The sequence below is a fragment of the Globicephala melas genome, chromosome 15 (genome assembly GCF_963455315.2).
Source record: "Globicephala melas chromosome 15, mGloMel1.2, whole genome shotgun sequence".
Lineage (NCBI taxonomy): Eukaryota > Metazoa > Chordata > Mammalia > Artiodactyla > Delphinidae > Globicephala > Globicephala melas.
The window spans coordinates 24014519-24028590 of NC_083328.1; the positions used below are offsets into that span (position 1 = coordinate 24014519).

General features: G+C 48.4%; 1 protein-coding gene across 1 annotated transcript in view; it reads right to left on the reverse strand.

Annotated features, from left to right (window-relative positions):
- The window catches only part of XYLT1 (xylosyltransferase 1), a 194038-nt gene that overhangs the window by 17723 nt on the left and 162243 nt on the right, over positions 1–14072 (reverse strand). The window contains exons 7-9 of the mRNA XM_060284435.1: positions 12662–12838; positions 7822–8084; positions 1139–1334 (exon numbers count right to left, since the gene is read on the reverse strand). Of these exons, the coding sequence (XP_060140418.1) occupies positions 1139–1334; positions 7822–8084; positions 12662–12838 (636 nt within the window). The remainder of the gene's footprint in view (positions 1–1138; positions 1335–7821; positions 8085–12661; positions 12839–14072) is intronic.

A 14072-nucleotide genomic window follows, 5' to 3' on the forward strand; every position in this document is an offset into this window, starting at 1 on the left:
TTCAGCATCTACGAAGGCTGCGTACTCTTGTATGTGCTGAGGGTGCAGCAGTGAGCCAGTGCTGCGATCTCTGCTCTCTTGCAGACAATCACCAAGTGATCAGAGAAATCAACAAGATCACTTGAGATGGTAAATGCTAAGAAAGAAATAAAATAGAGATGTGTTGGGTGTAGAAAGGTGGCATAAGTGGGTGGGCACGGAAGGCTTCTCTGAAGGTGCACTATTTGGACTTAGATCAGAATGAACAACAACAACAAAAAAGGTGAAAACCTGGCGGACAGTATTCTAGGAAGGAGGATCACCACGTGTCAAGCCCGAGGCAGGAACAAACTTGGCATGTGTGACAAAGATGCAAGAAGAGTGAGCGGGAAGGAGAGTGGTCCTGGATGAGGCTGGAGAAGCAGACAGAGGCCAGACCATGTAGGGCCTTTCAGGTCTCGAGGTGGGGCTGATGTTACGAGGGTGGTGTTAGGTGAATCCATCTCCCCAGGCAGAAAAGTAACTAAAAGCCAGTGCGGTCCTGGGGAGGTGGGAACTGCATCCCATGGACCCATGCATCAGACCATCTATCTGTCCATCCACTGACACCTCTGTTCATCCCTCTACGCACGCATGCATCCGTTCACTCATCCGTTCAATGACTGATCTGGTGCTTACTTTGAGTTAAACCCTGTGTTAGGAACTGGGGAAACAAAAGCACAATTAAGCATGGGATTTGTGGCCTAAGAGACCTGGATTCAATGTTGAGCCCTTCTGCTTCCTCGCTACGATCCAGAAAATCACTGACTCTCTATAGGCCCCAGTTCTCCAATCTGTAAGATGGGACTCATGCCACAACTTCATTAGGAAACTGGTTTGTTACTGGTTTATTACTAACATAGGTTTAGGAGGAATCACTGGTTAGGGTGAAAAATGAAAAGGAATAGAAGTTCTACTATAAAAATATACCAAAGCTCTGGGTTGGTTGGTGCACTGATATCGACCACCCTGAACCTTCTCCAGGCACAGGGCCAGCTTATCTTGGGGCCTCTTCAAGTCCTCTTCTCCTCCAGCTCCAACTACAAGTGTCAGAGCAGAAACAGAACCCAGCAAGTGGACTGCCAGAGGGGATGTCGTGTGGTAGTTTCTGGCCTCTTACCTCAGAAAACTGAAGCCTCCCAAAGTCGCTGGGTGGGCTGGCGATCTTGAAGACTTTCTTTGGCATCACCCATGTCTCCAGGGTCTCGAGTTTGCTCACGGCCAGATTGGTAGCATGATGCTTGATCAGAAAGCCCTGGAAACGGTCAGCAAGGAAGTAGAGGTGGACAGAGGCTGGGTGGCCCATTGGATAGTACCTGAAAAACATGCACAGGCTCATGCAAGCTCATGGGTCAGGGCTGGACGTGTGTTGGGTCACAGTGGGGTTCCCCACCCATCACGCTGGTCCTGTCCTTAAAATAATCCCCATTTTATACAAAGCTCGCTGTGTTCCCGAAAGCTGCTTCCTGTGATTCTATGATCTCAATAACTGTTAACAGTAACCTTTTGCTGATCATAAATGTAAAACATGCTGACTGTGTGAAAGCACAATCAAGAAAATAGAAACGACGACTTCTGATGCTTCCTTCCATAGACGATGTCAATTCAGACATTCACTGACCCTCCAGCGCTAGGTACTGAGAAGCGACAACGGTGTGCAAACAATGCCATTGTGACATATTTCTTTTCAGCCTTATTTTCTACACACATATTTACATAAATCCTACAGAGCTGGGACCATAATATACACACTGGCTACATCCTGCTCTTGCTTCATAGTACTTCCTGAGCGTTATCATGTCTTTGAATAGTCTCTGAAAACATGATTTGTGTGTGTGTGTGTGTATACATTCTTCCATTGTATGTAATACCATGATATGGAAATATAATACCAAATATGGCATTATTATATTATAGAGAAAGTTCCCCATCATTGGGTGTTCAACTGGTTTCTAATTTTTTGCCATTCTAAACAATGCTGCATTAACCGTCCTTGAGCAAAAATGTTTTGGGGAACATCTCTCTTCCTCTGTAATCTCCAAGGGGCTCTTGATGTCTGCTGCCCAAGTTTATCAGAAAGGTTGTACTGATTTACACTTCACTGTCCTTACCAGTGGCACTGGGTATGGTCCTTAAAAATTATTGCCAAACTGAGATAAATTCGTACATACACAAGTAGGTAGCTCGTTTTAAGATGCATGCCTTTGATCCGCAAAGGCTTCTCGCTGAAAGGGGCAGGGAAGCTAAGCAGAGATGCCCAGAGGAGGGAGGAGCCTGGACGAGCCCAGTTCTTTGTCCTTCCTACTTGTGAAGTGAAAAGCTGTCGGCTTCTGCAGTGTGTAAGGCGCATGGTACTTAGAGGGTGCTTGTGGTTCCTTAATGACAGCATTCCACAAATCACTGTCCCTCTCAGCCTTCCTTTCCTCTGGTCCTGCTCTGGAGTTTAAGTCTTTATGTCTGATTATAACAGTTAGGGAAGCTGCCTTCCTGTGTTACGCATCTCCTGAAATCACTGCCTTGTTATCGGATGCCTTCGGGGCTTTGAGAAAAAAAACCTGCACTGTCTTCAGACTGCTTGCTGGGCATTCCCGGCCCACGCAAGTCCACTTTGGTCTGGACTTTGGAAGCAGAAAACCCTCCCTCTGGACTGTGCTGCAGAACTCACTGCCATGATGGAATGTTCTGCATCTGTGCAGTTCAGTTCAGTAGCCTCGGCCACTTCTGACAACTGAGCACTTGAAATGTGGCTGGTGTAACCGAGGAACTGCATTTGAAATTGTAGTTAATTTAGACTTAAATGTCTCCTTGTGGCTAGTGGCGATTGTGGACAGCACAGATGGCACTGTGAGAGTGTCCTGGGGTTGCCTGCATTAACGTCTGCAATTCGTCACCTCTCCTGTCTCTTTCCCATGTGACTCTGTAGGTTTCCTTGCACCGATGAGGTGAGTCTATTCCCCCATCTCAAATCTGCTTTGGCCAGAAGAGGGGGATGTATCATGCCAGTTCTGAGCCAGGGCCCCAAGTAGCCTTGCACGTTTCCACTCTCTCTCTTGCTCTTCTGTGATCACGAGAGCACGCCTAGAGTAGCCTGTGGAGGGATGAGACACTCAGAGCAGAGCAGAGCCACCCCAGGTATCCCAGCCGAAGCCATCCTAGACCCGCCAACCACTCCCAGCCAAGACCTACAGCTGGCTGCAGATGCAGGAGAGATGCCAGCTGAGCCCAGGAAAACTGCCCAGCTCGCCCGCAAACTTGAAGGCTCTGTAAATGCTTAACGTTTCAAAGCACTGATTTGGGGCTTGTTACACGACATTATTGCAACAGGTAAATGGTAGGTCGTCAGTGTTTGTTCTGTAAGGTCGTCAGTGTTTGACTAGTAAAGGTGGAAGAAAAGCAGGACAGATTGTTGTCATGGGAATTAAAAGAAGAAAGTGTTTCCAGAAGGCGGTGGTCAGTTGTATGGGGCGCTGCTAAGGGGTCAGGCAAACGAGCAATGGTCAAGTGCCCCAGAAATCTAGGAGTTAATCTTGGGTTGCTCGCTTTCCCTTATCTTCTTCCAAGAAATCCTGTTTTCTCCACCTGAATCCATCCTCTACTGTCCTATGCACCGCCAGCATCTTGGTCAAGCCAACATCACGTCTTGCTGGACCTTTGCAGAAGCGTCCTTACTCGTCTTCCTCCTACTTTTGTCTGCTATAACTGATCCTCATAGTAGCAATATGCATTGTCCCTTCCTTAAATACTGCAAGGGGTTTTGCTTATGCTTGGGTAAAACCCAGACTCCTTACCTGGTCTAAACCTCCTACCTCTTTCTCTAGCCTCATCGTTTCCCTCCGTCCCAAGCTACCACCTTCTAGCCACGTGGACCTTATTATTTTTTTTTTTTTTTTGCGGTACGCAGGCCTCTCACTGTTGTGGCCTCTCCCGTTGCAGAGCACAGGCTCCGGACGCGCAGGCTCAGTGGCCATGGCTCACGGGCCCAGCAGCTCCGCGGCATGTGGGATCTTCCTGGACCAGGGCACGAACCCGTGTCCCCTGCATCGGCAGGTGGACTCCCAACCACTGCGCCACCAGGGAAGCCCCACGTGGACCTTATTTTGGATTCTTGAACATGCTAAGCTCATTTTCACCTCAGGGCCTTTGCATAGGACATTCTCTCTGCTGGAGATGCTCTTTTCCTCTTATGGTTGCATAGTTGTCTCTGTCTTATTTTGCTTAAATGTTACCGTCTCAGAGAGACCTTCCTTGACCCCTGAACTTAAGTCACCAGCTCACTGCTGTTACTTGAGTTTATCTTCATTCTTCATTCTCTATAGATCTTCTGTTCTTGTTTCTGTGAGCTGGGGTACAGCCTGCTTTCACACTAGCATGGGAGGGCCTTGAGCTCGGGACCTGGTCTGTCTGGGTCATGGCTGAGAGCACCCAGTGCCTAACACAGCCTGCCACATGGTAGGTGCTCAATCCATACTTACTGTTTGAGGGAAGATTCTAGAAGGATTTTCTCTTGAACCCTTTGCTTCTAAGGTACATCTAGGGAACCTGTAACCCAGGACTGAACACAAAGCCCACTGGTACCTCCTCTAGACTCTATATGGTAATTAAGTAATTAAGACTAAGAAGGGAGTTGTAACAAGATGCCAGGTGCAATACAATAGGACCTAAAGGATGCCTCAGGTGCGTTCACTTGGCCCAAAGGTGCTTTTGCTTCTTATTTAAATGAGGTGGGTATTAAAAAATTTAGCAGGCTCACACAAAACTGTGGATTTCTGATTTGTCTTGAAAATTCAGGAGATGTGACTGGCAACTCCAAAGGTACATTCCTACAAGGAATGTGCCGGAGGGCAAGGATATGCTGGTGTTCAGCCCCGGGGCCCCGGCGGGGGTCCCTGGTTTACAGGTCAGCCCACCCCGTGCGGAGGATACATGCTTCCTGCCTGGTCCTGATGGCATCTGAATTTGAGGACATGTAATAAAATACTGACTTCCTTATCTCTGGATGGGGCTCACAAGAAAACTTTCAAACTGCCATTTTGAGATTTTCTGCAATGAACAAATGTTATTACCTAATGAGAAAAAAATCAATAAACATTTTTATGAAAGGTTATACTATAGACTAGAAAGACACAATTTGCATGAAATGCCCAGAGGAAATGAGACTCCTGAAATAAAGTTTTCACTTGCTGTTTCCCCAGAGAGCCCAGGGGTAGAAATTTACTCTTTTTTGCCTTTGGGACAAGGGTCCTTTGTCCTGATTTATTTGCAGGCTCATATTCATAAATATATATTGGCTTTTCCCACAGCCAGGCACAATGGTTCCATTATAATAAAAAATGTGGTAGAAGCCAAAGGATTCCGGGCCTGAGGCAACTTGATGGCTTGCTTAATCCCAACACAAATACCAGGTGAAAATTTCAACAACTATAAATCAATTGGAGGAATCTTCTGAAATTTTCTGTAAGATTATTTACCTTATAAATGCTATGCAGCCTGGGATTAAAACTACTCTTAAACGGCATTTGCCTCCCAAGCATCGGGCACTGTGCCATCTACTGGGGACACACATGTGGTTCCTCGGCCAGGGATTCTAACCCCGGACCAGCAGGGGGAAAAGACATTCACCAACGGCCTTGATCCAAGACACTGCTGCTAAGTGCAGTGGGAGTGTTGGAGGCTGCTTTGGGCTCAGGAGAGGCACGGGGTGGGCTATCAGGGGAGCTCTTAGCAAGTTTCACAGAGGATGTGGCACCTGAGATGACCCTGGAAGACTGGGAAAAGGTAGAATGAGTGGGGACAGTGGCGACGGTCAGCAAAGAACAGCGCAGAGGAAGCGATGAACAGTTCATGTAACCAGTGATGGAGCGTGTAGCTCGCACAGCCGGCTCCCTATTGGCTGCTCTTGGCAGTTTAAGAATATTGGCAACTAAGATACCAACAACAGCATAAACATGTACCAAGCACTTCATACGTAAAATACTGTTAAAATGGGGCTAATAATAATAATACATAACTCATAAGGTAGTTTTGGAGGATTATCCCCTTTAAACCTCACACCACCATATGCTGTAAGGCTTATGATCACTCCCATTTTATAGATGAGAAAACTGAGGCTCTGAGAGGTTCATGACTTGTCCGAGGTCAATAGCTAGTAAGTAGAGTGGAGTTCAAATGGCAGGTCCTGGGTTCCTAACCCATTCTGGTCTCCCTTTTAACTAAACCAGAACCCGCAGGGAGAGGAGAGGGAAGGCTGAGGGAAAAACTGGTGCAGCCCTGTGGAAATCCAGCTGGTGTGCATGCATGGGGCCCCATGTTTTCAGAGTTTTAGGGAACAAAATGGTTCCTTTCCTCTCTTTCTTCTGTTCTTGAGAAGAGGGAAGAGCGGGGCAGGGAGGGACATAGAAGGCTCAGTGGGGAGAGACTGATATTAATACTTTTTTTTCTTTGTTGTTTAAAGAGGAAGGTGGGAGGCAGAACAAGAAGGAGAAGGAGAGTGGCTAGAGGCACTTCTGGGAACCCATCCTCAGGAAATAATCAGAAAAGAGAAGGGGGATAAAAGAGGCTTTCTGCAAAAAGATATTCATCAGAACATTATGTACAATGGTCCATTACTGACAATAGCAACAGGAAAGGGCTGAATTAAGCAAACTCCGGAATTCCTACTCAGTGGAATACTAGTGGCATTAAAAAGGGTCATTAGGGCTTCCCTGGTGGCGCAGTGGTTGAGTCTGCCTGCCGATGCAGGAGACGTGGGTTCGTGCCCCGGTCCGGGAAGATCCCACATGCCGCGGAACGGCTGGGCCCGTGAGCCGTGGCCGCTGAGCCTGCGCGTCCGGAGCCTGTGCTCCGCGGCGGGAGAGGCCACGATGGTGAGAGGCCCGCGTACCGCAAAAAAAAAAAAAAAAAAGGGTCATTATCCTTAAGGAAGCTGCAGAGCAGCAAGGAGAAGACGGGCTAGTATTATAATGCCGAGCGAAAGAAGCAGGACACCAAATCCTTGTTGTCACTGTGGAAATATCTGCAATGTACATTGCTAGAGAACGGAAGAGAAGGTACACAAAACGAGAAGGGCTGGCTGGCTTAGGGAAAGGCAGGGGAGAGGTGGGGTTATGTTGAATCGTTTTCCCACCTTCCGTCTTCTATTCATATATTCTAGACCATTCTTTCCTGAAGTGTCAACTGGTACCCACTAGTGGTAGGTGAGATGATTCTAAAGGGTACATGAACATTTTAAATAATAGTTATGCCTTTTCGTGATGTTTTTGGTTATGTTTTTAGGTGTAACAATGATAGTATGGTTACATTTTAAAAAGGAGTCAATTTTCAGAGATAAAATATTTATGGGATTTGCTTCAATCAAACTGATCTGGGACGAGGGGAAGGTGAGTGAAGGCGCAGATGAAACCGCATTGGCCGGGAGCTGGTAATTGCTAGAGCTGGTGATGAGAGATGGGGTTACACTTTTCTCTCTATTTGGTGTATATTTGACATTTTCCATAATAAAAAGTAAAAAAAAAGTTCTGTATTTTCATGATTACTTTCCATGTGGAACAAAAATAACTATCTAATACGGTGACATAAAGCTTCCTTCTAAAATACATATATTTAGCACAAAGAATGAGTCCACAGAAAGGAAATAATTAGGTAAATATTAGATCTGCTATCCTGCGAAGGTAAAACGGTGACGAAGGCTTAGACAGGAAATGCTCTGAACGCTGGGATGTCTGCGTGGATGATTTTAGGGAGAAGCCGCAGCCCCTACAGAGGAGGACGTTCCCTCATCCCTGGTCCCCCTGCTCCCTGGCTCACCTGCAGCTGTTCTCCCCGGCGTCGTGCAGCAACAGCTCCGCGCGGCGGAGGCCCAGGCGGGAGAAGGAATGATACAAGGTCAGTGTCACGTCGCTCAGGCTGTGGATGCCGTCAGGCTCATCGTAGACATTCTCCCAGTACGCGCGGAGGCCCGGGGTGCCCGCGGGGTAGTTCCCATACAGGTAATAGTCCAGCTGCCCAATGATTTCCTGATTCACCACGGCTTCGAACTTGCGGGCAAAGAAGGTGGGCCGGGCTGTCTGCTGCGCTCATGAAATAAAAAGAACAGTGTCAGCAAGTGGGGATGAGGGTAGGTGGGCATTTAGGAGCCGGGCTCTGCAGCCGGCCTGCCTGGATCCACATCCCAGCTCTGACACTTACTGCCCTCTCTGTTCTCAGTTTCCTCATCTGTAAAAAGGGTGTTAGGATTGAATGAGTTAACATTTGTAAAGCATTTAGAGCAATGATGGACATGTAGTAAGCATCACTTAAATATCTGTGAAATAAATTATATCCTAGATGTTTATAGCTGGGATGGATCTCAGAAATCATTTAGCTGGAGGTCTAATACCTCTTACGGATATATTTTAGTTGTCCAGAAGAACGTTTTAAAATTGAATTAGCTGACAACATTTAAAAGGTAGAAGACTTTACAGAAGCAACTTTTGGTTTCCCTCTGAACAGAAACGATCTGGCCCCATGTTCCTACACGGTGACAAGTAGTTAAAGCTGAATAGCACCTGTCCCTTTAGATGGCCATGGGGTTTTTGGCTCACCACAGTCCCTACCATTCCCTATTGCCTCCTGGGCATTGTAACTGACTTACAGACTCACAAGGAACACCCTGGATTTACCGATCGGAACCTTCAGGAGTGGGGCTTAGAAATCTGTATTCTGCACAGGCTTTGAAGGTGGTTCATTTGCTCACTAGGGTTTGAGGCTAATGCGAAGGACACTTGACCTGGCTGCACATCAGAGCCACCTGTGGAGACTGCGGAGTCCTTCCCGCCGACCTACTGAACCAACATCTCTGAAGATGAGGTTTAGGAATCCGTATCCAAAAAAAGCCTCCCAGGTGACTGTGCTGCAGTGTTTGAGAACCATTTATGTAAACCAAATTTTCAAGGAGGCTGAGTCCCAGAGAAGAAAGGGACTTACTTATCTAAGGTCACACAGCAAGGTAATGGCAGAGCCAGGATTCAGATACAGCATCAAGGGTTAGAGAAATCAAATACTGAGCCCTTATTATCCACCAGGGCTAAAACTATGGTCTGGGGCAGAGATCAATAAACCTTTTCAGCAAAAGGCCAGACAGTAAGTATTTCCAGCTCTGCAACTACTCAACTCTGCTGTTATAGTGTGAACGCAGCCGCAGACAGGTGAATGAATGGGCAGCGGCTGTGCTCCAAAAGCACGTTAGTTACAAATACAGGCAGTGGGGTGGATTTAGCCCAGGGGCTGTAGTTTGCTGACCTCTGGTCTAGGGCTACGGAAACAATTAAAACACAGACCGCTCCCTTGAGGAGCCTATGATCTAGTGTAATTATTGACCTTAACTTGGGTCTAGGATTGTTCTCACTGCAGTGGATTAATAGCAACAATAATGTCAATAAAAACTCCTGAGCACGTGCTATATACAGCGCACTGCATTTTGTCATTACCTCTAATCCTCCCAACTCTAATCCTCGTAACTCTGCAAAGCAGGTGTTACGATTCCCATTTTACAGATGAGGAAACTGAGCTTGGAGAGGGCAAGTGATATGTACAAACTCACACAGTTGTATGATTTGAACCCAGATCCGATGACTCTAAAACCCAAGCTCTTTCTTCTGCATCATCCTAGGATCACACTGCTAGTTGGGGGAACTCGAAGCCTCAATAACAAAAACCCTTGTTAGTATTTGGAACATCCCACCTGCTCTCTGCTTCATGACCCTTGGGAACCACACCCCCTTCTCTGTGGTGAAGGGGTCAGGTCAGTTCCCTTATAGCAGCACTGAAAAGAGCCAGACCACGTAGGTTCAAATCCTCATTCTGCATCTTTCAAGCTGTATATGTCTTTGGAAAAGTCATCCAGGGCCTCGGTTTCCCCATCCTTAAAATGGGTATAATAATATGGGTACTTAGCATAGAGTCTGGCACACGGTGTTAGCAGCTATGAGTATGTGACTATTATCACTACACCCTTAAGCCTGCTACCAGGGGCTTCCAAGTCTTCGTTTTCTGGAGGCAGAGAACCAGACTCAGTGGCAGGGCAGCCTCCTTTCTCCTCCCGAGATTCTCTGATCATAGCTGGAGCTCCTAAAGGGCACATTTCTATATTTACAGTTCTCTTCCTCGGAGTTCTTTCAACAAGAACTCAAGAGTTCCGGGCAGGCAGCAGCTTCTTGAGTCTAGATGTTGGGGGATATACTTGATCTTTGTTTACTGCGAATTAAAGAGCTGTGAGCATGTAACTCAGTCTCTATGTCAGCTCATCTTTATCAGAGACCACGATGTCCCCAGGATGCTGGGACTGGAATACAAGTGCCGGCGCCCAGGAGTGGCCCCAGAGGGGCAGTGCACCCAAGAATCACCCGGCTTCTTGCTCTAAATGATGAAGGTCCTTTGCAATGAGGGTGATGACTGGTCCTCTACGAAAGTGGGAATTCTTCTCTATTTTCTCTTTTGAATAGGTCAAATATTCCCCTCGCCACCCTCCTTCTGCTCAGCAGATCCTTTCTGCACGGACAATGGAACTAAAATGTCACCCAAGTTCATGCCTCAATTAACATGGGTTTGAGGAGGCCCCCGGGTAGCTCTCAATCTGCCACCAAAAACAGACTAAAGAATACTTATTGCAGCGACTGCTTACGCAGGCGGAAGACGTTAGGTGGGAACCTTGAGGGAATAAGAAGGATGGGATGAAACCTGCTGTGTATTCTGCACCCGACCAGGCATGAGACCAGGCTGGCAGCGGGGTCTGATGGAAAAAGCCCAGGTCTGGAACTGGAAACACCTGTGTGGGACCCCCCACCCTACCACTCCACAAGCTGCATGTCCACGGACAAGCAAGTCCCTGCCTCTGTGCCTTGGTTTCCCCACCTGCACAATGGAGATGATTTCTACCCGGTGAAGGCAACGCCCACAGAGGACCAGGCACACAGCCTGGGATAGAACAGACCCGTACCCCGTGCTTCTCAAACAGAATAGCCTTCTAGTGGCTTGGGGGTCTCGTTACGATGCAGATTCTGACTCAGCAGGTCAGGAGCAGCAGAGATCCTGCATTTCTAACAAGTTGCCTAGTGATGCTGCTGCTGCTGGTCTGTGGACCACACTCCTAGGAACCAGGCTACGAGGGTGGAAGCTTCACGTGGCAGTCCGTGTCCTCCCTGGACGTTTCCGTTACGTACCAGAGCAAGGCAGCAGGGGCACCTTGGACTGGGTTACCAGTCTGGCACTGTTGTCCCCCCCCCATCCTCCCCCACGTTAGTGGTTTGGGAAGCAGCACATCATCTCCACGTGGTGGCTCTAGTGACCTCAAAGTGACTTGTTTAACCACTTTGTAGCCTTCTGTTTGTGCTCTGGGCAGTTGAGGCTGGGCATGGTGAGGGGGAGAGGAGGAAGAACTCAGGGTACTGGCCTAAAGGGAGTGGGAGGTGTGCTCACACGGGGTGGGAAGAGGTCGCCATCCTGAATAGCTCTGGGGTCCAAGGCACCCTTGGTGCTCACGGGAAGCAGATGGGGCACTGGCCACCCTCCTGTCTCTGCTCTCCCCAGAACTATGAATCGATAGGCCTTGCAGAGATACCTGTGAAGGCAATAACGTTTCTTCTTGTTCCTCCTTTAAAGTTCACAGAGCGCGGTGTTTTACAAACTTGTCTGCTCATCAGAATTTCTCAAAGTGTAATATATTAAAAATAAAAATTCCTGGACCACACTGGAGATCAAAAGCTCTCAAATGGGGATGAGTTTGCCACCAGTGGACAGCTGGCGATGTCTGAAGACATTCCTGGTTGTCATAACTGCAGGGTGCTACTGGATCCCCACAGGGGACATTAGGCAGCATCTGGGGACGTCCCTGGTTATCACAACAGGGGGAGGCGCTCCTGGCACCTAGTGGGTAGAGGCCAGGGAAGCTGCTAAACATCCTACAGCCCCCTCACCCCAACATAGAATTACCCAGCCACAATGTCAAGAGTGCTGAGGTTGAGAAACTCTGCCCTCTAATCAAGTTTGTACCCAGAAATATATTTTTAACAAATATTTCAGGAGATTCTGATTGAAAAGCAGTATAGAGAAATGGATACAAGTATGGGCTTTGGAAACAGATATGTTGGGCTATGTGACGTTGCATAAAGTTATGGAACTTTCTCTGCCTCAGTTTCCCTATCTCTAAAATGGAATAATAATCTATGTATGTATGTATCTTCCAAGGCTGTTGTAGGGTTAACGGGTCAATACAGGGAAAGTGGTTAGAACATCCCTTGCATGGTGTTAGTGATCAATAAACGTTGGCTACTGTTGACGTTGTTATGATTATCATCAAGAACCAGGGTTGGGGGTCTTCCCTGGTGGCGCAGTGGTTGGGAGTCCGCCTGCCGATGCAGGGGACATGGGTTCGTGCCCCGATCCGGGAAGATCCCACATGTCACGGAGCGACTGGGCCCGTGAGCCATGGCCGCTGAGCCTGCGCGTCTGGAGCCTGTGCTCCGCAACGGGAGAGGCCACGGCACTGAGAGGCCCGCGTACCGCAAAAAAAAAAAAAAAAAAAAAAAACCAGGGTTGGGAATTGCAGGATCCAATGACCTGCAGGGCTGCCTTGGATGTCTGCGGACGCTGGCCGGAAGGCGCGGCTCACCTGGAAGCGGTGGAAGTCCTGCGGCTTGAAGTCGTTGGGGGAGCAGCCGCACCAGTCCACGATGTGCTTGTACTGGCACTTGCAGCCCAGCTTGCGGTTCCAGTTGGTGATGCGCAGGTTGTTGTCCACCATGGTGTCGCAGTGGGGACTGTTCTCCAGGACCGTGTGGAAGAAGGACTGCGGGGCAGAGAGGGACCAACCTGAGACCTCGTCCAGCCTCCCTCGAGTGGGCTGGAGTGAGGGGTCCTTCCCGAGGGCCACCTGACAGTGAAGGGACTCTCCTGGAGACTCAGCTGTTCTCTCTGCAAATGGGGTCAGTGCCAGTCCAGGCCAACCAAGGGTACCCTGGAGGTTTTGTCCAGGGTGGCTTAATGCTGCTTAGAAGTTACTGCTCCGAGTGTTTCTCTAAGATGTCTCTCCCCAGCAGCCTAGAAACTGATTTCAAGACATCTCTTATCACCCAGGACATCCTCTGTCCGCTCAGCAGAGAGAGAAAGTCCCTTAGGGTATGTCAACACATGGGGACCAGAGAAAAACACTGGGACAAGTTTGTAGAAAACCCTGGGCCAAAAGGGCTCTTGATTTTGCAAATAGTTAGACCTGAAACCAAAGAGACTCAGGTCTGAGATATCTTGAAAACAAAGATTGAAGCTCTGGAATTTCACTCCTGGGAGAGGGAGGCCAGAATCACGGATGCCCTCCTGCCCTAGTCACTGGAGTAGCGACTACAACACTGGGAGGGGAGGAGGTGGGGGTCCATTGGGCTTCCCACTGTCCGTGCTGCTGAATCAGGTGCCGTAATCTCCCCCATTCCTGAGGCTTGGTCAACCTCTCCTAGGAATCTGAGAAAGAGGCAATGTTGAGAGTGAAAAGAGAGACCAGAGAAGAGACACATAGTTGGAGCTGCTGAAAGAGAGAGAGACGGTGTGTGTGTGTGTGTGTGTGTGTGTGTGTGTGTGTGTGTGTGAGAGAGAGAGAGAGAGAGAGAGAGAGAGAGAGAGAGAGAGAGAGAGAGAGAGAGAGAGAGAGAGACTGACTTCTATTTGGACAACTGTTTTATAACAACCTCAGATACCAGGCAGATACGTTCTCCCCTGCTCTCTGCTTCCTAGGGAAAGTTGCTGGGGAACACGTGTCTTCCTGTTACAAATTCATGGCACAGCCTTCAGATTTCTTCTAAACTGGTCCCCTGGAGGTGGTCTGGGAGAAGGGCAGGACAGAAAGGCTGGGATGGAGGAGGTGGGATCTAACAGGGATGCTGGAGTGTAAAGTGCCTGTGTGTGCTGGGAAGTGGGTGATGGTTGGGACAGAGAGAACCAGCATTGGGATGGGCACCTTGATTAAACAGCCAAAGCCCCAAACAGTCTCTTCTCAATGGGTGAGTGGACAAAATGAGGCTCTATCCACACCC